General features: G+C 41.9%; 1 protein-coding gene across 4 annotated transcripts in view; it reads left to right on the top strand.

Moving 5' to 3' along the window:
- Nucleotides 1-27,853, top strand: part of LOC128751491 (inactive N-acetylated-alpha-linked acidic dipeptidase-like protein 2) — a 273,010-nt gene that overhangs the window by 148,136 nt on the left and 97,021 nt on the right. For all 4 annotated transcript variants that reach the window (XM_053852550.1, XM_053852561.1, XM_053852570.1 and 1 more), the window contains 3 exons: nucleotides 1,709-1,961; nucleotides 14,656-14,775; nucleotides 16,914-17,046. In XM_053852550.1, coding sequence (XP_053708525.1) covers nucleotides 1,709-1,961; nucleotides 14,656-14,775; nucleotides 16,914-17,046 — 506 coding nt within the window. The remainder of the gene's footprint in view (nucleotides 1-1,708; nucleotides 1,962-14,655; nucleotides 14,776-16,913; nucleotides 17,047-27,853) is intronic.

Below are 27,853 nucleotides of genomic sequence, written 5' to 3'. Positions count from 1 at the left end.
GTCTATTAAAACCCTGCCAATAACTTGATTTCCTGTTTGAACAAGGCTTTTTTTGATGCTTTGAAGATAATCCACCGATCAGCATGCAGAGCCGAGGCTTCCATCAAATTGAGCTTCTTTTATTATGGTCAAATTTCAGTTTCAAATGATTTCATTTTCATGAGACAATTTCCTCCATCGCTTTAATATCCCTTTAAATTCAGAAAGCCTGTCTATATCATTCAAGGAAATATGCAGCGCCTCCACTGAGTGAGAGCTCAGATGTCACAGCATTCTGAATGAATCAGACATGATTTTGTCTGAACTTTATGTTGAGACAAAGAGGACTTGTGTGATCGGAGTGAGACTCTCCAGTTACAATGCTTGTGGATGAAAAGTCAAACGTGCGTTCTCTCATTAGCGATGCATCTCCTGGACAGACTAATAGGAGCCACAGACCCGTCCTGCTGACTTTGGACCTTTCCCTGTAGTCGATCACTCCACTGACACGTGGTGACAGACAATCATTCACGCCTGCTTCCACATCAAGTTAGACTCTCTAATTAACCGAACTGAAAACTTTTTGGACCACTAGCAGAATCAAGAGTCTCCAAGGAGCAGGTAAAGCTTTGAAACTCAAACCCATCAATTCACGTACATGGAAGGTAGTTTAGCAGAGTTTTTTGGTAAACATTTTGTTTAACAGTGCACAGAACAATTCAAAAAGAAGCGAGCTTTAGGACTGGCCAAGTCACTGTCTGGACTAGGAGTGAATGGAGGATGCATGTTACATGTTAAAGATGAGACTGAAGGGGAAAACCACACCCGCTGAAATAAACTACTGAACAAGGCTGGGGTGAAACTTACAAAAGCAAAATGGGAATGCAGGCTTACGGATGCCAAAGGATCAAAGGTTTGAGGCAAACTGCAAGCAAATGATTTAGATCGGATTAGATCGCCATCATTCTTCCCACAATGGGGTCATTTGATTTGTAACTACATCTGAACAGTAAGTCACTTCAATGCACCCATAGCCTGTTCCATATGGAGATAACCCAAAGTCGGCTCCATATGGAGCATTTCTACGTCAGATTTCGGTGGAAATGCTGGAAACAAAAATGGGGGATTTCTTGCTTTCTTTTTGAAGTTGAAGACAAATGGACTTTAGGAATTTGTGTCAGTTTTTTTGACAAACAGAGTAGTGGCATTTTTAACACTCTTGTTGAGCTGAAGAAAATGAAGAAATGAATACGGAAGTTAAAGCCGTTAATACGTGAACACATGCAAATAAGGGCTCACCAGGATCTCCTATTAGTTAGAAAGGAACTACATGACTGCGTGGGTCACAGTCAATGAGATCATGTCCTAGACCCTATCAATAAAGTGCATTATTTTCTGTTTCCCCATTCCACTTTCGCCCAGTCAGATGTAGAAAAGAAGTAATGGGCTGATGAAGCTTCATCACACACTGACCTGATTTACAGAGCTCTGTAGGTGGCGCTGTCAGTTTAAAAGCAATGTAATGTTTCATGGAATGGTTGTTTTAATCCCAAGATTTTATAGCAGTGCTATCTACTGACCATTGGAAGCTAGGACACTGTTTCATGAAGCCTCATCAACCCATCACTAAAAAAAGCCAGTTTGAGGCTTTTTTCCTTCATATTTTTTTACATCTTGCGCTTCCTCTGACAATGAATTTGACACAGGCTTGGCCTTCTTCTGCTTCCAGGTCCTTCTCCATCCTCCCTGACGACAGCGAGGAGGCCCGAGCCAGATACCTCCACAGTCAATGGGTGGGTCTAGGCTTGACGGGTGTCTACCTCCAAAATCACACGGTGCTGGTCAGTTTACCCGGCTCCTCCCCCAACACCATCACTGACAGCTCCAGCAACCAATGTTTCCAGCCAAACGGGACGCCATGTGACCAGCCTGGGTCACCTGACATGGCCTACGCTGCCTATTCTGCTGTGGGGACTATAAAGGTACAGTGTTTAAGAATGTGTTCAGCAGTTGTGGTTGTGTATCGCAGTCCCAGATGTCGCATTACTTGATCCTCGACGACCAAAGACAGCTGGACGTCTAATACCAGGAGTGTCCTTGTCATACATTTGCGATTCTCAACACTTGTTAAACCATAAAAAAATATTTTGTTTGATAAGTGGAATTTTAGGAAAATCATCATGAGTTTTGCCCAGCACCTTCTCCAACAATTGCTAGATACAGTAGGTATAAGTGTTGAATGGGCAGCAAAACCACTGATAAACACTTTCAAAATTGTGATTGTTATTGAAAATCATGTCAATACACTTGTCTGCAAGTCAGCGTGAGATCACACACACATGCATACACACGTACACACACACGCTCAGTCACATTTTCATGTCTTGTTGGGACACTTCATTGACTTTCATGCTTTCCCCAGCCTCTCCCCCTAAACCTAACCACCCAGAACAAATGGCTAACCTTAACCAGGACTCTGAACCAAACTCAAACCCAATTACAGTGGTACCTCGGTTCGGCCACAATCCGTTCAAGACGGCCGTTCAAGAAGCGATTTGTTCGAAATCTGGATAGATTTTTCTCATTACAATGAATGGAAAAAGAAATAAAAAAGCCTTAAAATAGGCTTTTGTAGGAGTGAATGTAGAGTGTCTGCTGCAGGTGCACTGTTCCTCTATGTGTGTGGCCGCTGCATGTGGGAGGGGTTGCAGAGTGAGTGACGTCTCTCCAGAAGTGAAGAGGTGCCCGGTGCGTGTCCAGCTCTGAATGTGCGCTTCTGTGCAGTTTGGCTGTGACAAAGTCATAAACCAAGTAACGCTCTGTCCCAGACTCGCCTCATCCCTGTCCCAGCTCCAGCCCACAACAGGACATCAAACCCTGGAGTGAGCGCTCCAGCCTCGGAGGTGTGGAGAGCGAGCACCTGTGACACTCTACCACGGTCCAGTGTGGAGACAGGAAAGGTTTTACACCTCAATATGAAGAAAAAACAGTCAGTAAATGTAGCTAACGGGACACGTCTGCGTACAGAGGCTGCGTTATACACAATGACAAAGCAGGTTGTGGGTCAGCTGATCGGTCTGTGCGCATTATGTTTTTTCCAGGGGCGTTCGAGTTCTGGATTTTCGTTCGAAATCTGAAGCAAAAAATCACAATTTTTTGTTCGAACTCCGATTTGTTCGAAGTCCAAGATGTTCGAAAACCGAGGTACCACTGTATAATAAACTACTTTTACTGACATTTAAACCTTGTGAGGACGGGGCAAAATGTCAAGAGACAAGACATGAAGGTGGCTTGTCAAGACTTGGTACTCAAAAGAGTGGCAAAACATGTCCACGCGCACATGAACATGTGTTTGTTTTTCTATCTTTGTGGGGACATTGTGAGGTTTCTCATGGCCATAATGCTTTCCCCAGCCTCTCACTCTAAACCTAACCATTCAAAACAAAAGGCTAACCTTAACCAGGACTCTGAACCAAACTGAAGCCTAGTTATGATGACCCAGTTATTTTATTCAGTGTTTTGTCAAGAATTGGTCCCCACAAAGTAGGATAAACAAATCCACACACTCACACACACAAACACACACACACACATATGTTTGTAGTGCTATCCCAATGTGGACATTGTGAGGTTTCTCATTGCCATTATGCTTTTCCCATCCTCTCACCCTGAACTTAACCTTCCAAAACATATGGCTCACCTGAACCAACTCTGAATCAAACTGAAACCCAATTAATATTAAAATAGTCACCTTGTTATTTTGAAGACTTCATCCTCAAGTTGAGGTGTGGACCTGTGGGGACCAGCAAAAAGTCCCCACGAAGACATAGTGTTTTGTCAAGAATTGCTCCCCACGAGGCAGTATAAACAAGCCCACAAACACACACACAAATGTCATGTTTCGCTCTTTTTGTGAGGACCTCTCAGTGACATCAAGGCATAATTCCCCAGCCTGTCACCCTAAACTTTACTACGCAAAACAAATGGCTAACTTTAACCAGCACCCTAAACAAAACGTAAACCCAATTAGAATAAGCTACTTTTACTGACGCTTTTACTCTCTGAACCTTGTCTGGAGAGGCCCATATGTCCTCACAAGTAGGAGGCTTGTCAAGACTTGGTACTCACAAGTACGGCGAAACATGCCCACACACACGCAGGCACAAAGAAATATAGACGTGCTATTTTTAGATTCCGTCAGTTCTATGTGTCCCGGAAACTGGAAGAATTGTTGAAGGAGACGCTTGTTATTCCCGTGAGCGCATGTCTGGCCTAAGGGCACATGAAAAGTTGGACCCAGTCTCTGGATAGCAAGTTTCTCTTCTCTTTTCTGTTCCGTGGTCCTTGTTCTCCTTTCCCGGCATGGCTCGATCCATCGTGCTGTCGACCGGTGGTGAGTCTACCCACAGGAGGGTCACAGTCATCCATCACCAGATTATTTCCCCAGCTCCGATCGTGCACATTGCCTTGAATTAAGTGGCAGTTTGCCGGATCTAAACATGGCTTTCAGACAATTAAATATAGCGTATGTGATTGATGGATGGCGGAGCAGGGCAAGCGCACTGAACTAATAAGTTATGTTGTTGGCGGCCTGGTTTTGCAGCAACTGCTGGAGGTTGACACGCACACACACTCTTGTAACAAATATACATACACAGTAAGAAAGTTAAATCACGCAGAGCGAGCAGATGGCCGGCCACCCAAATACTGGTTCCGCTGCTGGGCTTTGCGCTGAGTAAAAAATGAGCTAAATTAAATAAAAATCTGATGATTAAATCACAGTCCTAGTGCGGGCCAGAAAACTCTTCCTTGCACATTTTTGTCGACGCAAATAAAGTTATGATCAAGTGAAGAGGTGTGGAGCATGTTAATCCATTTTGGTGAGCGTTGTAAATGACTCTCGCCGGGTGGTCTTCCTCAGATGGCCTGTTGCTTTTGAGACGGAATGGACGACAGCTCTTTCCTGAGGATGGAGCGGCCTCCCCGCAGTCCTGATGTGTCCTCCTGACACCTTGCATGCAAGGACATTGCAGTTTGCCTCCACCACCAGACACTTCATTTTTCAAACTTCTATCCATCAGCCACATTTGGCGATCACAATACACTCATTTCTTTGCCAACAGGCTTCATTTTGCCTTTAAATTTCTCTCACTGTAATAACAGTTGTCATAATAACTAGGGTGACTATCGACATAAAAACATCTTTCTTTATAAAATAAAAGCGTCTTTAGGCTCTTCGTATCCCAAATGGCAAGAATTTCAGTGGTACCTCGGTTTTCGAACGTCCCAGAATTCGAACAAATCAGAGTTCAAACAAAAATTTAGAGATTTTTTTGCTTCGGATTTCGAACGAAAATCCAGAACTCGAACGCCCCTGAAAAAGCCAGAAAAACATAACGCTTCAGACCGATCAGCTGACCCACGACGCGCTTTGTTATTGCGTACAACACAGCCTCTGTATGCAGACGTGTCCTGTCAGCTACATTTACTGACTGTTTTTTCTTCATATTGAGGTGTAAAACCTTTCCTGTCTCCACACTGGACCGTGGTAGAGTGTCACAGGGGAGGTGCTCGCTCTCCACATCTCCGAGGCTGGAGCGCGCACTCCAGGGTTTGATGTCCTGTTGTGGGCTGGAGCTGGGACAGGGACGAGGCGAGTCTGGGACAGAGCGTTACTTGGTTTATGACTTTGTCACAGCCAAACTGCACAGAAGCGCACATTCAGAGCTGGACACGCACCGGGCACCTCTTCACTTCTGGAGAGACGTCACTCACTCGGCAACCCCTCCCACATGCAGCGGCCACACACATAGAGGAACAGTGCACCTGCAGCAGACACTCTACATTCACTCCTACAAAAGACTGCATTATTTCTTTTTCCATTCATTGTAATAGGAAAAATCTATTCAGATTTTGAACAAATCGCTTCGCGAACAGCCGTCTGGAACGGATTGTGGTCAAGAACTGAGGTACCACTGAATCTTATACTAGTGTTGAACAGCTCTGCTTACTAAGTTATGTGTTAATTTATGATCCAATAATGCGTAACTCTGAGATGAGCACTTCATCTCTCATCTAACTTGTTACTATTTCAAAACCAGTAATCAGATAAAAGGTACTTATCCAATCCTGTTACTTTTTTGATACATGTTGAAAGCCAAGCGTCTTGGGGCAGGATGTCATGTGTGGGACGCGCCAGTCAAGTTTTCGCATGTGGCGCATTCACGTGTAAAGCTGCCAGTGACCAGGCATAAACAGCAGAGGAGTGAGTCGAGAGATTCGCTATAGAAAATTCAACCAACAACTTGACTTGGTGTCTGCTGCAGATGGCAGTATTAACCCCGCAGGGTCCACGGATGTGGAGAAATGACTCATAGAAGAAAGCGGAAAACGGTGTTGAAAGTGGTGTACTGAAAGCGATATGTGTACCAGTTGACACTTTTGATAAATTACGCCATCCACACTTTTCTGTTTTATTTTTCTGTCTTATTTTAAACAATGACGCTGCAGAGGAAATGTATTTATTTGAAAAAAGGCAACAAATATGCTCTTTACTCTTTATTTTATGAGCCAATGCAATTTGAGGTAACATTGCATGTTTGAGTTACTGCCGTCACAAATGGGGCACCGCTGCTTTAGTCGCGCGCGGAAAATAATCACAAGCCATTCAGAAAAAAAAGTTGAACAAGGAGCCTTATTGCCACTCACATATCGGAAGGCAGGGTTAGACACATTAGCTTGGGAAATTTGCTCAGATGTACGAGAAAACTGGATGAGCAATCTGGCAGGGATGACAAGTGGAAACAGGGTATATGTACCGTGGTTTATGGGAGTTTAATAGTGGGCTTGGGCTGTGTTAAATTGTCATCTGTAAGGATGAGTAAAAATGTAATCAGGCAGGAACCCTCGAGCCGACATGGAGTACTTTATAGTGCCAAACTTTTTTTTTTAAAACAACAATGGTATTGATTTCATCTCCACTTTATTATGTTTCTTTATTCTTACAGTATATACAGTGACTGGGGAAGTATACATTTCAGGGCTGGCAATTGAGAATGTTTGAAAGTGCTTTCTTGTGCTTTCATTTCAAAGTGATAGGAGGAGCTAAGCCAGTCACCCTGGGATTACGCTGTTAAGTCATGAGTCATGGGCACAATTGAAACCGAAAGTTTGACTCTCTGACCTTCTGCTTAGTAGGTAATTTATTTCTCCAAGTGCGCTGCAGCAGGCACTCTCCAAGGACAGATAAGTCTTTAGACATATGATACAGCATGCACCAGTCATGTAGCAGGCCACAAAATCTCTGTTACGGTGGATTCAGCACCGGAGAGGGAAAAATGGCTGAAAAATAAAATGTAAACAAACATACAATTACACACTATGTATAGTACATATACATATAGTGTGAGTTTTGAGAGTTTCTATAGAGTGCTTGAGCTCATTCTGTCTGGGGGCGTAGGGATTATAGAGCACCAGAGTGCCATCTAGTGGACGCAGATAATGAGGGCACTGCCTCATGAAGCTTCGCCAGCCAGTCACTGGTGCTTGCAGCTTGATGACATTCACTGACCATTGCTTATCTCCGACATCTTTGGTTTCATATCAGCAAGCTGAACATGTGCGTCTGTGCTTTGCATCAAGGCTGAGTTTCTCAAACGTGTGTGGAGTCTGTGAGAGGAGGTTTTGAGGAAGTCAGTCCTTACATCATTTAACTCGGGATTTGGCTCTTTTGACTTCAAACTCTCTCTGTACAAAGGAGACGACGTGTTTTTGTAACCACCTCTTGCTGAGCTCTGTGTTCTGATTCTTTCTCTCCCCAATTTGTGGTGAGCCAGGGAGTCACTCCACACTATGGGATGCTTTGAAAAAAACAACCTAACATACACTTACTTTTTGTGCCCAATATGTACGTTGTTTTTTTTTTGTTTGTTTTTTTACTACACATGTGACTATTTGTTTGGAATATCAGGATATGAATTGATAGTCACTGGGCATTGGCTGGTGTTCCATCGCACATTTTGGGTCGATGTTATCCACTTAATAAAGTACATTATTTCAAAACAACTACCGAGCTCAACCATATGTTGATAAGCACACAACCCGCCCTCACTCTCAACTATAAACACAGCGCAAGTGATTTGACCATGAACCGTTCCCATGATGCCCAGCAGTCCAGTCAACCCATCACTGTGGTCAGTAAAAATGTGAATTTACAAGTAAACCAGCTTTATGTCACCAAGATCAAGCTCCACCGCCACCGACTGGTTTCAAGGCGCTTAGCGTATTGTGTCTCTGCCAGCACATTGTAGCCACTTTTTCTGAACCTGCTGCAGGGAGAGATAGAATAACAAAGAAAAACAATAAAGAATACTCAATATTCATAAATAAATATTTGTTTTCCATTTTCAAGGGAGGTAGATCATTGTGACTTGATCTTTTATAAGTTGCTTGCGCAACCTGTCCTCTCTCCCAATATATGGACGTTGGAAAAGTGGACTTCTGATGACTGAGCATTTTATGTTGATGCAAATGCATTTCAAAGGAGTCCTCTCTTCATAGAGTTACATTGGGTATCAGTTTGCTATTCATGACCCCTAACATGGCATACTGACACATTGTCACTTGTAGTAAGAATGGACCACCATCCGAGGGCTTACCTGACTCCATCTGCCATCTCTTTCCTATGTATTACAGTTATATTTTAGTCAACCTTTTTTGAATGACTAAGACAAGTAAAGTCAATAAAAAAGTTAACAAGAATGAATTCACAAGGACGAAAGTGATGACAAAATGTAGGAGGAGTCAAGTGAACCAATCGGCAACACTGTAAGGACGTCGCGTACGCAGTTTGATGGTACCGTCGATATTTTGTCGACTGAAACAATTGAGAAAGACAAAAGTGGGACTAAAATTAAATTTGCCTTTTAGTCACAAGACTAAAGCTAAATTAAAGTGACAAAATTAACATTGCCACAGTGTTAACATACGCCGTGGAACATGGAGGAACATGTGCTTCAACTGACAACCGTAGCTCTGAAGGCGGCTTTCGGCATCGGCGCGGGATACAAGAGTTCACTTTCCCAACATCAGTTTATTACACTGTGGGACTGAGGAAGTGTTGCTAACAAGCTGAAACACTTTGGGCTGAAACACCCTGCTCCAGCTCTTATAGCGTCGCTGTTCATTTCCAGACCATGGTTAGCCAAACCCAAACTTAATGATGCAGCTCCAGTATATGACAGTCAGTCACAGCAAATCACGGTGGGCCAACAATGCCACAAATACCTGAGCCATTTTCTTTTTCTTTTTTTGTTCCAGCAGAGCGGACACACTTTCAGACCTGTTTGCATGAACAAGTGCAGACCTCATCGACCTTACCTCCTCAACCTCAGTTGTAATAATCCAGAGCATGTAGTTTTTCATGGCCTAATATTTGGTCTAAAATCATCTTTTCTGGCTGTAGCCTACCACATCTCTTGACGAAATAATCACAATTGGATTCTAACCATATCAGGGTATAAAGCTCAAGGTAAGTTAGGGTGAAACACGTTCAATCTTCTGACACATCAGGAGACTGACTGATAATTTATGAATGCCCAATGTTCAGTTTTCCAGGGCTCATCTTTGATTATTCAAGACGGCTGGAGTAAAGTGCTTGTCCTTATCTCTGGCTCTGCATTATCTCCCATCTTTCTTTCTTCTCTGTCTATCTCTCCGAATCACAAACCAAACAGTACATCTTTTAGAGCGAGGTTAAAAAAGTAGAAATTCCTTCATCTTTTTTGTGCATTATTTTTGTACCTGTGAACAAGGTCATAGTTTGGGGTTTGTCATTAGTTTTGACTTCATCGACGTTTTGTCTTTCAAATTAATTTCAGTTACTTTTTAGAGTGGGTTTGCTCATTTTTATTTTTATTATTGTTGTTACGCATTCTAAAACGTAACAATTTAATGTCCTCACATCACAGCAGTCCCAAGCTGTGCATGTGTCAGTCGCCATCAGTGCAAGGAACTTGCTTCGATCTTCAACATAGTTGTAGTCAAAAAAATATAAATAAATAAAATATAAATCTCACCGTTGCTTTCATTCATTTTTTTTTTGTCGTTGCTGCAGAGATCACATACTGTGAGGTGCGGCTTTCAGTTAACAAAAATGTTTTTAGAATTCTAGTTTTTGGCATTTTGTTTGTTTTAGTCCAATACAATAACTATAATAATAACAATAAAAACTGCATGTGAGTGAGGCTGGTACTATTTCTGTGGAGTCACCATGCTCCTTATTCCATCGCACATTGTGGCTCTATATTCATATAATCAGATCCCGTTTTAGCATTTAAAATGTCATTCAACGGCACAGCAGGCTGCTGCAGCATTCCAGAACCCGGTAGAAACGCAGCAAGAAAGTCGGTCATGCTCATGCTGCAGTGCACAAGGCTACAGTTGCCGTGCTGAATCTACAGGATCCGAATGTGTCACAAAACAAAACGTGAGCAGCAGTTGTGAATTGAAAAAAAAATGCACTTAACCATGGTACCATACTCCTCAACAAGAGTTTTTCTACCCAATCATTCTAAACACTTTTTTGTAATTCAGTTTTAATCTCATATCTCAGTGAATTTATCCTGTTTGGATTATTTTTTAATCCCTAACTGAAGATATTTGAAGATACTAAAGATACTGCTTTGCAGTTAATAAATGTTTTGTTTTGTTTTGCATTCAGTTTTGTCCCATCCTTTTTTTTGGTATTTTCCTGTTAACTGTTTAACCTATGGCTTCTTTTAGGACTGTTGCATGTGTGACTTGAGAAAAGGTGATGAGGTCAGTGGAAGTAGAATGTCTCTTTCAAATTTGGGTCACCAAAACCCATTTCCATTACTTCTTTTTCTGTTGTATTTTATTGCAAAGCAACCATGCAAACAGATAAGTATCGACTTAGTTAGATGAGCATATTGATATCTTGTCATAATTTTTGGCAATGGTTTGTGCCACTGGTCAATATGAAGCGTTAAAGTGGATAAAGTTTGGATCGCTCAGCCTGAAGAGTGTCAGGATAATCTATATGACTATATTTCCTGCCCTCCACTCCAGAACGCCAGGATTTATGATAGTGTAGAAAATCAGTGCTAAAGGTCAAGACATTGGCCTTTAAGGATCGGGGCCGCCATTGAGGAACCTTCCTGCTTTCAGACTGATGCGCAGGGTCGGCCCCCTGACCACAGTAAATTATCTACGCAGAGCCATGACTTCTGGAATTCTGATCAGCTGTAGATAGGACACCTATAACTCGGGCAATATTGGAATAGCTCCGGTCCAATCCAAGCTCAACTGTTGCCTCAGCAACAATGACTTCGAATGACTTGAGAGTTTTATTGATCTTTTTTGTTTTTCATTTGACTCAGATTTGAACATGAGAGCATTACACACATTTTGGATGATGCATTATGATGACATCAAACATAAACTAGTCAGAACTAGGAAACATTTCCTGTTTATAATCATTTTAAAAAAGCAATTGGCCCTGACACCCATTGAAACGGGCCACGGTCAAATACACCATTAGTGAGACCGCTGAGTCAGGATATTGCTCCTCACATAAATTATGACTGGTATTAATATGACTGAATGTGTTATTTGCATAAACTGCGTTCATCGTATTAACATGCAAATGTTGAGGATGAAGTCACTTCGGCGGCGGCGGTTGCGAGGTCTTTAGAGCAATCACTTATGTCATTATCTGCACGCGCTGAGGGGCAGTGAAGTCTCCCTGGATGTAAGCAGTGAATCCTATATTATTTTCTGTGAAATTGAAATGTGATGAATGCCGTAATTGTGTGTGGTAATTCTGAGCCAAATGGGTCATTTGAAAGAAGCAAGAACCAGGATCAGTCCATTTGATGTCATTATTTGCAGAGGGAGGCGTAGGGACATGTGTTTAACGTAGTTGGTTCTAGACCTGTGATGATCCGAGGCTCATGGTTGGGCCGCAAGCCCCCCGCTAGAGGGCCACTTCAAGTTTTTTCGTTTGGGCCGTGAGGGCTGTAAGACTTGCCACATATGGTGGCAGTAGTGTGTCACTAAATCGACTTACCAGCTGCAAATCTGTGGCAGTAAACAACTATGGAGACATTCTTAAAAGGAAAAAATGATAAAGAAAGTGATGCCGCCTCATCAATAAAAAGTGTTCACCTGTTGGAGCAGTTGTTAAAATTAATTTGAACACTTTATGGCGGCAATTTCATTTACACTTGACTTATCGTCTTTAGAGTTTATTTATGAAAAAAATATTTCAGGATATTTTGTTATTTTATTATATTTTTTTTATTCAGAATTGTATTCATGACGTATACATTTTTCAAATTTTCTCAATAGTTTGCATCAATGGTACTTTTTTCTTCCTTTTTTCTTTAGTAAATTTGATGAACATGATTTGCACAAGGTTTTGGTTTGTTTACATGTTTGGTTATTGAACAGAAATAAATTCAGTAATTCTGAAATCAGAAATCACAGAAATAAATCTGTTCTATACCTTGATGGGCCCCAGACCCATTTGTTCTGGAAAAGGTTAAGTACTGCTGTTCTAGACCATTAAACTTGGTATAAACTGATTTACACTGATATGAGGTTCACGACGTGATTCATCACCGCCGGCCACTGCCAAAAACGTATTTGTCAATAACTAAATCACACATGATTTTTTAGGCCCCACCCCTTGTCGCCCAGTTACTAAGAAACTGAATGGATGGCTGCATTTAGGAAAGTAAAGAATGAAACATCACTGGCTAGTGAGTTAGCATTTACAGTGAAACACAGCCGCTCTCTCTCCCACATGAAGGCAATCTAGAGTAAACATGCCTGTTCCAGCTCTGCTACTCCACTGGTATATTGTAATGCAGTTGTCATGACTTAACATGTGAGTGATATCGTCTTTGGCATATTGTTGCAAGCCATGACTGAGTTTGTGTTGATTTGAAAAGCCAACTTTCTGAAACCGAAGCACGACACTTTCAGGACTTAAAAAAAATGTCCATGCCCCAAATGTTGATGGTTTAGAGTCCCTTCCTCAGAATCCCAGGAAGAAAACATAACCAGCAGAGTACAATCCCCCAGGGAGCGTCACGGCTATGTAGCTCTGACAGTTCTCGGAGATACTAAAGCTTCTGCATCACAACAAAGTTCCAGTCAGATAGAGGAATTAGATCATTGTGCCGGTCACATTCTCATCCTTCAGAAAGTCTGGAAGCAATATTTGGTGTGAATGCCGGCTAAAAAGAATGATGCTCCTGGCTTCTGGCTGACAGGAACCACTCTCACTGTTAATTTTATTGCCTCACTGAGATGAAACAAAAGAAGAGAGGCATTGGGAGGAAGGAGCGACGGATCTTGCTGCTGCAGCATGTCGGTGCGCACAGATTCATCTGTGTTTGCTGCATCTCTCTTTAAATGGAGCACTTTTATGATGCAAATGCAAAAGGGAGTGATACATCTCTCCCCTTCTGCTCTCCCAGCCTTCCCTGATGAAAAAATACGTCCTCTCTCACCCTATTCTCCCTCGCTGCAGTGTGGCGTTGTACTTGCCCTGGGCCACATGAAAAATGAATCCCACTCAGGTGATGCAGTAAGAGAGGTGGGAGAGGAAACAGGGCAAGAAAGAAAGCGAAAGACCCCAATATTAATGGCATGACCTTCTGCAGCAACATCTCGCACGGTGTAATCCCAGAGATAGAAAGCAAGGCACATAAACACGCAAACATTTGTGTTGTTGGAGAGCAATAACCAACTCTCCATACCTGTTGTTGCTGTCATGTCTAGTCAGTGTGATGAAATCGCCGTGTTATTACCTCAGTCAGGAAGCTAATGGAGCTGTCAGGCTGGTTTGAGAAGGTGCCAGAGGAGTCAGTCACTTCAGAGTCGAGCTTTGTGTATGTTTGTGTTGTAAACGGAAACAGTGTATCGCTTCCTAGATTCCCTGTGTTCTCCTCAGCAATTATAGAAACAATGAAGTTAATTCTAACAAGCCAGGAGTTCATAAGGTTCAGGGGACAGTTGTGGACATCTTTTTTTTTAACTGCTAAACTTCAGCTATCGTGAAATAACCAAAAAGTAAGGGAGGTTTGGAGCTAGTTTGCAGCTGTGGTGTGGTTATGACTTGTTGAAGGAAGAAAAACAACCAATGAGCTTCATGGATATGATAAAGGGAAATGCTGGAATTCCAGCACAATATTCTTTGGTCATAGTTGTGACAATGTCTTCAAAAGCTGAAAAGAAGCTGATGTGGATTCACACTACAATGCTTTCTGGCGCAAGTGTCAGCATCATTTGGTACACATTGCAAAGAGAGAACCAATGAGATCAATATATGGAGGAGTTACTTGCAAATGCATGTGAAGACAACTTCGATTGCAAAGGAAAATACAAAAAGTAAGAGCAGAGGGATGTATGAATGGAGGAAGCATGAGAAAATAATATCCTCTGCTCACCCTTTTGTTTATTTCCCCATCAATTTCCTTCTATATTTCAACTGCTGTTCCCTCATCTATTCGCCAATTTTCCCCTCCTATAAAGCAATAAGAAAATGCTTAATCACCAACTTTGAGTTTGCAGCTCTCACTGAATTCATGGTCAAAGGTTTTGCTGAGCTGAGATTCAAGAAAAATCTGCTTGTTGTTTTTCCTCCAGGGTGTGGTGGTGGATGTCCAGTATGCCACTGAGGCAGACCTGAGGAGAGCCAGAGAAAGTGTGAACATCACAGGTCAGATTGCAGTGGTCAAGCTTGGTCAGGCTCCGCTGCTATACAAGGTGAGATTGATTTAAAGCTCTGCAACAAGCGAACGCTCTGTTCCACTGATGGATGACACGTGTGTATTTTTATCCTCCACTTACGAACTATCTCACACAGCAACCTTGCTGCAAGGGAAGATCTTACAAAGATTAGAAAACACTTCTCAAACTCGCGAGAAATAGCGGGAGCACTAACTGATACAGATTTCAGTTGAAATCGTATTTTTGATTTTAAAAGAAAATGCGGATAATTATCACTTTTTTTGACACCTTTTAGTTTAAGTTAGGTTGTTTGTGTGTGTTCAGGAGTGAAGTTAGTGTTCTGAAGTGAGGATGTTATCAACTATAACCCTTTTTAAAGGAACAAAATATCCACAAAACTGCAATAAATAAGTATATTTCACGACAAAAAAAGTACTGTACCATACCCGCACATGCACACACTCTTCAGCATTAGATGACCTGATGGAAATAACCCTTTCGTTGGTCTTTTTTCATAGAAACATGGCGAGCAAGATAAAGATTTCTACTTAGTCTGTCTGTATTGAGTAAAGGGGTATATATAATGTGTTGAGTCACACTGGAGCTGGGTTGTCAATCTGGCTGCTAATCCTATCGCTGAAGTTAGCAACACACAAGTTAATATTGTTGCAGGATCAGACCACATGACATTTCAAATGAATTCACTTCAAATGATCTGCAGCACGATCACATAGAATGAAAGGAAATCTGTGCAGGAGGTGATTTCTAGCAAGAAGCATATTATCTCTGTGTTCAAAACAAATCTCACACTTTGTTGTGGCAGTTTTAGTTTAAAAAAAAGACCCATTTTGTGCCGTAATAACCTCTAATGTCTGCAGCTTTACATAGTACAGTCTCTTTCAAGGGTAGCCTGAGAGCCAGATACACAAGACAAGCCTCCCCCTGGTGACTTCCATTTAAATTCTGAAATCATATTGAAAACAAAGTCTAGAAGGCTGCGTGGCCAGTCTGTTGTGTTTGTGTGTGTCGGCCAGTGAAGGACAGAGTTGTGATGCCTGCAAAATGACCGTGGCTCAAGTCAAACATTCAATAAAATCCTCATCTCTGCTGATAAAAGTCAAGGACCCAACTTGACAACAATGAATGACTGTCCTGCAGACAATCCACTACTAAGAATCGTGCTGCGGTCAAAAGCTGCAGCCTCTATAAACTCACTTCAACACCACCAATGGATTTCAGAAATCAGGTCGATTTTGTGAATATGTGACTTCTGTACCATGACTGGACAGAATATTAGGAAATGCTTGCAGTTGTTCTACTGCAGTGGCCAGCTGCAGCACCGCAGAACAATGAAGGAGAAGAAGAGGTTTCAGAACTGCAGCAACGGAGACGGAAGTGGGGAGAGCTGCAGGATTTTATCAGGGGAAACATGAGGATAAAAATTATGGCGTCTTCTTCAGTTCGTACAGTATCACTAGTAGCATAACTAAATGTGTTATTAGTCTTGGTTTCGTTCAGTAACATAAAATGTCAAATATATTGTTTGCGCTTTCAAATTCACTCCGTGGCTCCACCTACCCCCGGCTCTGTAACTGTCCCTCTGAAAGTGAGGCACTGCGATATGATGCTACTATGTGCAACGTTTCAGCTAAACTCCTCAATAGACAGAACAATGAGCACCGCAATCGGACATGAGGCAGGTCCTTTACTATGGGTTTTGCCGGAGAGACACTCCCAATTTGTGACTCGTAACTTGTGTCTGAGAGGCAGCTTCCATCTCAAAAATACTGAGGCAAACGTAGTACAGATTACCATGCTTTTAAGGGAGTCATAATGAGGAGAAATTGTGCATGAATACAGAGCAGGTGAGGTAGTCCTGGTAACAAAAGATGTGGATGTCAGCAAGGCCAGAGACAGAGGTCAGGAGGCAGTCAGAAAGGACGCTGATGATATATTTCTATTTATAACGCAGCCAGGAGGCCAAGGGATGTAAGTGGAAGGAATGGAGTGTATGCTCCAAGGTCAGGGAGAAGGGAGACCCATACAGCATGTGCATGACGTGGGAAGGCTTGTTCAGGACTGCTGTTGGGGAGCAGAAACATATACAAACAAGAAAGGCAATCTTCCACTTCCACCTCTGACGGTCCCCTTGCATGTTGTCACCCTCTGCTCAGTTATCCCTGCTGTCTGAAATGGGCTTCGGAGGTGTTCTGCTCTACCTGGATCCGTGTGATGCCCCTCCAGGCCGCCACATCTTTCACCAGGCCTTCAGTGTAACTCTGAACCCGGGTGGGAACCCTACTGCTGGTGAGTCCATGATGAAGCCAAGACTGTTTTAAAACAACTTCCCCAATTGCTTTTGCATATCACACTCTTGACATGTGCACTTCTGGGTGGATGAATATTTCAACATGCTCCCAATTACTTATAGAATAATGAGTTATAAGTCCATAGATGTGTTTTCAATGGACTTGTTTTTGTGATCAACCGACAAATCATGTACGTATTTCGCAGCTAAGTAGGAAGCTGCTCTTATATAAGCATCCTCAGCTTGAAATGTAAAGGTCATGTGCTCACTAAAAGTAAAGACAATTAAGATGACTTGTGAAACTTTATAGAACCAATGACTATGTACTATTTATAGTTGCACTATGACTACTACTAGGAATTTAAAAAAAAAGAATTAGCTTGTTATGGCATGAGTCAGATTTGGTGCATCATTTCTTTGTCAGCCAAACCTCCACTCTTGTTTGTCACTGGTGTCCAATGCCTATCAAAAGTTTCCAAGGAAAGAAATGTGGTAAAGTTGTGACACAAGGGGACCTCGACTCATCAGAGCATGTGGCGAGCAATGGCTGGTCTGATCAAAAACACAAGCCACTGTCACAGAAACTGCTGTGAGGGAATGCTGGTCTGAAAGGAATGGCGTGAAAAGAGTGTGTGTGTATGAGGGCTGCTTTGTCATAAGCCTTCTTGCCTGAGTTGACGGCTTTGTGGTTCGCTGGTGGTTGTGATACTTGCTTTCCCTTCGACCACTTTGATAAATGGTCACCAATGCTGACACGAAAGGACACATCAACAGCAACAGTAGGCGGGTATTTGTAATATCGTGCTGATACTAGTGCGCGCTCCACTGAAGTCTGAGTGCCATTAATAAACATTACACATTCTGTCCAATGAAGTCAACTTCAGTGTTTCCATTTCCTGTCAACTACTTTGAATTGTAATGAGTTTAATTCTTGGCAGCATGTCTCTCCTCTTCTCTTCCGGATGGACTCCAAACATGCGACTTAATCACATTTCCCATCACATCCCGCTGTTTCTCTGTCTCTTCTACTGTATTTAAATCACCCTCCCATGCTGGGTGACCTCACGACCCTCAGACTTGTCCCCACTTCCTGTTTTTGTGCCCTGCCTGGCCAATGGGGACATGTCATTACTGCTGAAGTATCTTTAGTCCTTGTACCGGCACCACAGCGGAGAGACCCGCTGAAGCCCCACCAGATGTCTGGGACGCTGTATGGCCTTGCGTGTGTGTGTGGTTTTGCATACTAGTGTATGTGTTGGGAATATGCGTGTTACAAAGAGAAAGTGAAAGAGGGACATACGCTGGCTGTGGCGCTCAGGTCCTCTGCACTGCTCCGAAGAACAGATGATGTGAAAGGACACCTCATTACTCATTACAAGCGCGCTGCACTCGCTCTCTGAGGAGTTTTGGTGCCAAACCACCCTTTTTTTTCCCCTCTTATCAAACCGTGTGTTACATTTAATTATTGATATTTGTTCTCCACACCCTCTGCTGAGATGTTGTTTCTGGACTTGCACCTCCTGCTGTGGTGATCTGTTCCACCATTTTCCCGGGGTGAACATTGGTATTTTTCACCCGAAATCACCTAAAAATATTTCACTTTTGAAAGTGGAAACACAATTTGAGGAAATTGTGAAACAATAAACAAAGCAATGAAGAGAAATAATGGTCCTGCAAAGTACATTTAATGTGAGACCGGTATTCAATTCAGCAGTGTTTTTTGGAGTAAACCTGTATCTATAGAGCGAAAGTGTCAAGGTCCAAACCTTGTATTCTCTTTCCCAGTGTAATTGTATAAAAAAGTAATATTAAACAAAAATAAATAATCTATGCTTCCACTTCACTCCCCTACATTTACGCACTTTTCAACCACCAGTTGGGCTCTGAAAACTTTCACATCATGAAGTTCCACATGCCCATCACTAGGATCAGTGTGAAGATGCCTCTCAAAGCAAAAGGCAAGTTGTGCTCCTGCAACTGCAACGGTGTAGGCGGTTTAGAGGAGTCAATGGCGGTTTGTGGGGGACAGAAACTGCAGGGTAAGTCTCACACAAGCCAAGGTCTTAGCAGCGGTGATACCACTTTTAATGCTCCTGTCTTAAACTCTTAAGTCAGCTTCACAATGGACCGTTAAAAACACAGTGCTCTAATAATCATTGATCAACGTGTCTGCAGTAGCTATGATTGAGACTGATTGAAAAATGATCACTTGTTTGATAAATCATCTCAGCGTCCATTGAAGTGAAATCCTTTATCAGATGGAGCAACAGCACCCCCTCTGGTGATCCTTATAAACGCTTGTCTCTTCATTTACATCCACAGCAGTGTGTTCCAATTGTGCCGCTCGGCGCTTCTCGTCATTCCGTTGTAACAAGGAGGTTCTGTGTTTGATCATCATGTTTTTATTTAGTTTCGTGAGAAAGTAGCAGCAGGGCTGCTGGTGTCAGCATGTATGTCGCAGCGGAGCCTCACAAGTCAGAGTCGCTTGGGAAAAGAGAGCAGGAGACAAGTCTTGTGATTATGAATGATGACAGGAGATTTCACAGATACACTTTTCTGTCTATTCATTTATTCTCTGCGTGCATTTCCTAAAGACGGGGGTTGGACTCTCCTGCATACCTGTGGGAAATTTCCCATCTCAGATTCATTACTTCAAGACTTGTAGGATTCTTCTGGTGCGCTCCTTTTTCTAATGAAGCCTACTGTGGCAAGTGATCTGGCCTTATGTGCTAACACAGTTTTGTCACCAAACTCTCTCTCACAAAGTGCATGCGGCGCTCATTTCACATGATTTTATTAGACTTCATCGATGGAATTAATTCCATGGTTCCAGATTCAAGACTGATTGTCATTGTGCTCACACACCACATATGTTGCTGGTTCATAACAAAAACTGTGTGTCATAACTGCGGCAGTAGTACTAACTGACTAACATTTCTATGTGTATCTTGCAAGTCACGTGCCGCTCATTCAAGCTTTAACCATGTGCTACTTGAATATACAGCGATCACTGCACTACAAACATGAAAATATCTGCATTGTATTTCCCCTTTCTGCTCAATTAATGTTTTCTTTTTTTCTCTCTGAAAAAAGGGAAAACTGAACAGTTGTCACTGAATACACACTAATCTGTAGCGCGCCAAAATTGAAGTTGAAGTGGCAACTTTCAGGGAGAAAGACGGACAAGTGAATTTCTGGGTCAGTTTCTGGATGCGCTGTCCACGCAAATACACAGATCTGGTATTTTCAAATGTATTTACTCTGGGAATCTGATACGGTGAATGAAAATTATCAGTGTAGACGAAAGGCATATCCAGCACCAGAACTTGCGCGGTTACAACCGACCTCAAACCTCGCAGTGCAGCACGTTTACAGCATTGTTGGCTACACCAGCTCACTCGATTGCAGAGCTTGCTTTCACACCATGATAGTCATGGTAGCTAGCGTTGACTTGTAATAAAAATAGACATAACAAATAGTACAGATGAAGAGTCTCAGAAAGCAAGTTGCAACATGAAGAGACATGAGAAGGGACCAGCCAGCAATGACACGATTTCTCTGTGCTAAAGCCTGTTTAGAACAAAGCAACGTAGAGTTTGGACCCATTTAAAAACTAGATGCAGCAGCCAACACAAAAGTTAGCGACATGCATGCCATGTCAGTGTGAAGGAAAATAAGGTTGTAATTGATTTTTTTCCTTCTTCTGACCCACTTGTCTGTGTGGGCGACCTGGTCTTCGAAGAGTCTCCTCCTTTTGGTTAACCAATATGGGTCCTGTACTAAAAAATGTGAGGGTCACTAGCATGACTGCATTCCAGAATTGACAGTAAAGTATACCAGAATCGGATGTCTCCATCACCACGTCATCTGCCGTTGCCAGTTGGAGGAGGGCCAGAATGAGGAAGAGGTATCAGTCACATTGTGATTTATCATCCTCATCCTTGAAGTAGCATATTTAGCTGTGAGTCACACTCAGAGTTGGAGAATGAAACTTGTTCGAAAACTACAGCATGTGTTCAAAAAAATTTTTTAGAGGGATAGACATGTGTGGCTGCTCCACCTGGAGGCTTCACCATGCTAAATCAATAAGCTGGTTTACAAATAATAAATACATAAATGAAAAATTGAACACAGCGCACACGCATATGAAGAAAACACTTTGTGTGACACAAGACGGATGAATGTCTGGACCATATAAAGTGCATTGATTTAGTCTTTTATTTTTCAATTTCTTGCATGCCCAGTCGTCCATTTGGCAGTCCTGTATATCATTTTTTAAGTGCTATTAATTATAACTTTGATCACTTTGAGTGCAACCCTGTCTCTCCTCTGTCTGACTGTTGAAGGCTGAAAATGAAGAGGTTGAAACAGACAAGCGAGTACAGGCTGTAGCTGCCTTTTCTGTACAGAGCCTGGTCACTGGTGCTATTTTGTTCATGTCGGCTATTGCTGAGATTCATTGAAGGAAGTCATATGAAACTCACGGCGGGCCATTGAAAGCCAAAATTTCCAGGGCTTTTTTATTTTCTTTTTAGTACCAGTCCAGCGCTGCCAGTCACATGGGCGCTGTTTCATTGAAGTGATTTGACTGTATGCTGATCATTGACTTGAGTTTTTTTTTTTTTTTTGGAGCACATCCTCACTCCATAGGTGTCGCATGTCAACATTCATCAAGTGAACATTTACGCTCAGTGTTGACGTATAGCACATTTACATGTTGATGTTTCAATGAAAAGGCGTTCTATTGTTTCCCTACGTGACATGAAAACTCTAATGGTGTATTTCTGTATCTACACTGCTAGCAAATAGCAGTCATGCACAGTGACTGTCCAAATCAAGCCACAGATGCTCTCATACTCAGTGACACTCAAAGCACAGTACAATGACAGGACTGAAACTGTCGTCTTGAACTGAACTCTAAATCTGTCTGACAAAGGAAAGAGTGATGCTGGCGCAATGAATATGATTGGGGAACATGACGTGCCGCTGCAACAGTCCATATCAGAGCTCCAGCCCAGGGCTGACTGAGGAAACCATGGTTGCCAATGTGCCCTTGCCTTTATATAAGGCAAGCGTGTTTGGATGTGTTTCCCAAAAACAGGGACAGAGTGAGATCCTCGGGGTAATGAACATTCCACTGGACCACCGGAGCAACTGATACCGCAATGGACCACTTCACCCACTTGCAATGCTGCTCATGAGCCTTAAATCCGTAAAACTTGTATAAACAAACAACGCCCTCATGAGTTTACCTGCTGCAAAACACAAGGGCATAAAACTAAAAAATGAAATATGGAAAATGTTGCTCCAGAGCCGCTGCATACTTGTAAACAAAATGGTTCTGTCGATGACAAAGGTCATTTCTGCATCCTGATGAATTTCCCTAAATCACAGCTTTTCGTTTTGTTTTTATGTATATAACTTTGCTATTAAAGTAAAAAATAAAGTAAAATAAAGTATTGAAGTCCACTTCACAATAGTTGATATTTGATGCCTTGAGAGTGAGAATGTGTTGGTATTTTTGTTAGTTCTGAACAGACATGGTCCATCATACAAGTCGGTGATATTACCTACATTGATTCAGTGGGATAGCAAGAACCACACCATATATTTTTTATCAAACATTGATTTTTTTTTTTTTTTTAAGAAAATATGCTCCTAACTTGCCAAGTTATTTTGCTTGGGCAAACACGTAACGTCCTTGGTTAAAAGTAATTACAATTGTTTTTTTTTAATCAGACAGAGTGCTGGTGACAGAGCTGAACATTTGAAGTTTGTTTTTTTTTTTTTAACAGTTGGCACAGTTTGATGAAAGAAAAGACTCCACTCCAGCGTGGAGATGCATCCTATTTGATTTCTGCATACTAGCAATGGGAATCAGAATCAGAAAAACTTTAATTTGTCTCTCACAGGAACTGGACATGAATGTAACAAGTTTATTACAATATATATATTGATTTTTTTCAACAAGTCATATCCTTTTTCTACTTAATCCACACATGCAACTTAAATAGTCAGTCCCTGACTCCTAATTTTTTATTGACCAATCATTTTTTTTCTTTGAATTTTTGGACTTGTTTTTTTAGATTTATCGATCTTTGTATGAAATGAAATTGTTTTTTGTAAGAGCTTTATAATTTTGTAGCATAACTGGCCACAGCGATACAGAGCGTGTCCCACCTTGGCTGCTTCACCCCGCAACTCTGTCATTCCAGTTCAAGACGATATATCTCTAGGGTCAGAGTAGAACTGAAATCTGCCACTCTAGAATCACTCACCACATGACTAGATGACCGAGACTTGTTGCTGACCCAATCCTCTCGTCCAAAGGCAGCAGCCACTCTATTTTGACAGATTGTCACCTTATTTTTGAGCGAGATGCAAGTGAAGGTTGCTGCTTTTGCGGTGCCTGAAATGTTTTCCTGTAAATGAAACATTGTCTCTGGTAAAGTGAGGCTCATCCCACCGCTCTGCCATTAAACAGCTTTGCACCTGCTTTTCTCAGATCCGACGTCTTTTAAGAAAACACTTCCAAGCTAAAACAGTCTCGGATCACCTCAGCGAAGAGAGCGACGTAGCAAGCTGTCATGAGTCTTTCCCGGTGGAAGTGTTGTTTACAGTCGATGTTGGGGCTCACTTGGATAGTCCCCCGTCTTCCCTCGCTGCCTCTGCTTTGCAAGCTCATTCGCTCTTTCTCCTTGAGCTTGTTAATTTGTGCTCTATCCCGTCAGTATTGTCATGCGTTCCCTGCTGAGGCTCCTCCAGCAAATCAAAGACTACACGCTCGCATACATACATCTCGGCAGCTCTGTTGTGTATTACGTTACGCTTATGCATATGGATGTCAGAGCAAAGGCGTGGGCTGTCTGTGTGAAGAGCTGACTCTGTTTTTGCATGCATAAGGCAACTTAAGATGAATAGTGGCTTGCGTGCGTTCTTGCTAGCCTGCTGGTGTCTCCAGAATGGTTATTTGTGTTTCCTTGTGGGTGTTATGCCCAACAATGTCAAACGAATGAGAAAAGGAAAAATCAAGTCAGCTGCACAGCCTGCAGTGTTTGCTTAAACATCATCAGCAGGTGTTTGCTGTCAGCTTTGCTCCGTGTTGCTGTGGCATTCATCTAGTCTGATCTGCACCACGCTGCTGGAGACACATTATTCTTGGGGAGATGCCACTTCCTAATGGATCTGTGTTTACTGGGGACGCATTACCGGATGATGTATTTCATATGTGAGGGTTTGACTCATTTTTTTCTTTTTGTTATGGTGCTATTTACATGACAGACATAGGTAATTTCATAAATCCGACCTATTTATCTTAAGCAACATTTAATGTTGACTTTGTGGTTGTGTAATGATAATGGTAAGTATGATTTGTCTGACATATTCAAAAATTAAACAAATTAAAATTTCATCCCTCCATGACTCTGAGGAGAAATGTTCTCTCTGTGCCCTTAAATCATTGAGGCATATCAACAATGTAAGGTTCTGAACCCATTCTTAAATGAGTTGCAGGTATTTACTGACGATTCTCAGTATTTGCAAAAAAGAAAAATGTTTTTTTAGTTGTACAGATCAACTGGATCGTGTTCTCCCCTTTATGTTTTCTTGTCTTTTGAACAAATACGGCAAAACCTGTAAATTAAAGCAACTACATGAATAAATGCATAGTGCGATGGAAAAAACCTTTAAAGTGTAAATGAAAGCTGTGTAACATCTCTTTGTTTACATCATCCAGAGCAATAGAATGCAAGCGGAAATGATCTTCTGATGAACCTTCATCTGTAAACAATCCTTCTTTTAAACTCGAGATGAGGCCGTGTGTCGAGCTGAACCAGATATGATTGAACTTTCTCGCCTTATTTTTCAAAGCAAAACAAGTTTCGGGTGTTTATTCAAGGTGTTCACAGCAAAAGTGCCGACGCTTTGCCATGTGAAGACAGATAACGCAAAAGTGGGATGCTTGGCCTTTGGTGTGTTTCCTGTTCACAGCCTTGTCTGAGGAGCGTTTGTGTTTGTCGAGTAATGATTGAATCCTCCGCAGCGGTGACATCGCTTTGGATATTTAATGCCAATAAGCGTTATCCACAGTGTCAGCAAGGTGAAACCTCCTTACATGAACTGAAGTATGAAAGAACAACGTTCAATGTCTGAGAAATTCCCATTTGAAAATAATACAAAACACTGCATTCCTCAGATTCCTCTATCCTGCAGTTCTCATCACATAATAAAAAGTGACATGCAAAGAATTCTGGGGTTGATGAGTGCACTGTATGAATGACAAGACTGACAGCCTTCACGGAGCGACTTTTTGACCATAGCCATTACCTTGAACGATAAAGATGTGTGTTTTTGGCCATGAGAGAGGATCCTATATTTGCCTTTTTCAAAGGATTATTTGAGTATGAAAAAAACTCGGTTTGCAGATCGCTTGAGTGGGATGAAGGGGGTTAGTTTGTTTCACAAATACGAGCGACGTTCCCACCATTAATATAGGCTGTGAGGCAACAAACTTGCTGTTAGTTGTGTAATTATGCAACTAGTATGTGAGATTTGTTTGCTTAAAAATATATTTGCACTATGGCGCCCTTTTAAATGTATTGTGGTTCTTTTTCGTAGTCATCAAAAGAAATATTTTTGTGGTTGAAAACAAAAGACGTTCCGACACAGAATGGAGTGTAACGGCGAAACCTCATGACGTCACACTTCAGTTCGGTTTAAGGAGCACTGTCATTGTTCATTGTCACAAGACGACCCAGAAAACCAAATATTTGCCTAAGTCCGACTGCGATTGCAACATATATCAACAGCTGAAACCAAGTATGGGAGAGAAGGTCTAATTTACACTACAAAATTACACTACACGACCTGAATAATGACTTGGTTCAGCCTGCATGTAGCCACTTAGTTCCACTGGGTGAACGGTGCCCACGCGGACATAAACACTGAAAGTGTCAAGGAACAAATGAAGACAGTCTTATAATAATCTGTATGTACATTGGGGCTCACCAACACACCGAACTAAAGCTCTGTTCTGTGAGTATGTAATAAACTTCAAGCCAGATCCGACTGTTGTTCTCATGTGTTTGATGGCCTCTCAGTCGTTCTGTACCAACCATTGTTCAACCTTTTCTGAATATTTCATTTTATTCAGAAATTTGCAAGTTGACTTCCATCCAAAAACCCGTCGAAGGAAGCTCTCCACCACCTCACTGACTATGATGAGAGCACCATTCGGCGCTCTGGATGGCCATGGCATTCAACCATCACTCTGATGCGCTTATTCTGGATCACTTTATTTAAACTAGCTGAACGTTCAGTTCAGCGGCTATGTAGCCTGTCCAATATAATCTAATATACAGTACGTCGCTTGGCACCCTGTCGGTTCTGTGTTCTTACCCTATTGATAGTTGAATCGGAAGGACTGAAGAGCTCACGGCACCACCCTTTCTCTGCCAACAAACATGACTGTGCAGAAACAGAGTAATTTCTATGTTGCCATATTTGTTATTTTTCAAAGCTAATTCCTCTGAAGTTGATCAACATTATTCACACTTCTTGCTACAAACACTGGAGATAACTTTTGAAACGTGGAACACCATGTCAGAGCCATCATGCCTTCAACAAGGACAGAACACAAGGACAACCCGAATCACATTGTCACCCCAAAACGTCAGTTGTGTAGTCGTGTACTGTGGCAACTAATAAGAGTTCTGAGTAATGGCTCATGACATGATGTGCATATTCGTATTGGGCTCAACGTTTTCATGGAAAAAGAAACATTCAGCTCGACTCTGTTTATCTTCTGAAATGTTATCAGCGCCACACACAGAAGGCCACTGCACACTTGGAGTGAGGAATGTTTCCCTCCTTTCAGAGGACATGCCAAATGAGTCGTTTGAGAAAAAAAGGATGAGTTGTTGGAGAATGAACATATGGAAGAACAGGTTTCCTGGCAGAGACGCTGGCCAAGTTCTCTCACCGCCATGAAGTAAATACTGAGTTTGTAATTGTAGCACAATGTGGCTGGCTGATGGGTCGCTTCCCTCACTGTCCACTCAGTGGTGTCATCACTCAAGAACTGCTGGACCACAATGGCGGCTAAAATGATCGCGTTCCCTTTATTAAAAATCCTCATCGTTCACCTTAAACACACAGCAGCCTCTCCTCCCATGTTGCCTGCAACATATCACACTCCTGTTCATTTTGGAACCGGCTGACAAGTCCATCATTTTAGCAGCTCCCCTGGGTGATTTGAAGCTACTGTGCAGGGTTCCAATGAACCCAACAAATGAAACAGTGAAGTTATTAGCATATTAATTTAAATAAAACGTTGGCAATCTGACATCTATTTGTATCTTTTAAGAGACTATTATTGTCATGATTATGTGAATAAATGTCCCTCAAGGTGATGTCCGGACTTCTGAGGCGTTCGTGAACATGCTGCTTTGTAGGAGACAAAGTAGAAGACACTTCAGTGTTTGTTTTCAAGCATTTTAAATCATTTGCATAGAAATGGGAAACAGGAAAAAGCTGTTGTTTTGTGTAGTATTTTCTATTTCTAACAAAGCGAGCCACAAAAGACACTGAATTTCTTTTTTTAGCTGAAACTAATGAATTTTAACAGTGTTATAGCCTGTATAAATTAATGTTAGATCACATTATATAGGAGGGTGATAAACTCATAGCTTCAAGTTGTTTTCTTGCAATGGGCACAACTGTTTAGGAGTTCAGTGGCGTTGATGGTTTTCATGTTTCCACTCAACACTGTACAACACTTCTTCAATTCCCTGGTCATTACAAGAGGCC

This window comes from Synchiropus splendidus, chromosome 1 (assembly GCF_027744825.2).
Source record: "Synchiropus splendidus isolate RoL2022-P1 chromosome 1, RoL_Sspl_1.0, whole genome shotgun sequence".
Classification (NCBI taxonomy): domain Eukaryota; kingdom Metazoa; phylum Chordata; class Actinopteri; order Syngnathiformes; family Callionymidae; genus Synchiropus; species Synchiropus splendidus.
This window is presented reverse-complemented; position numbering and strand designations above follow the sequence as displayed.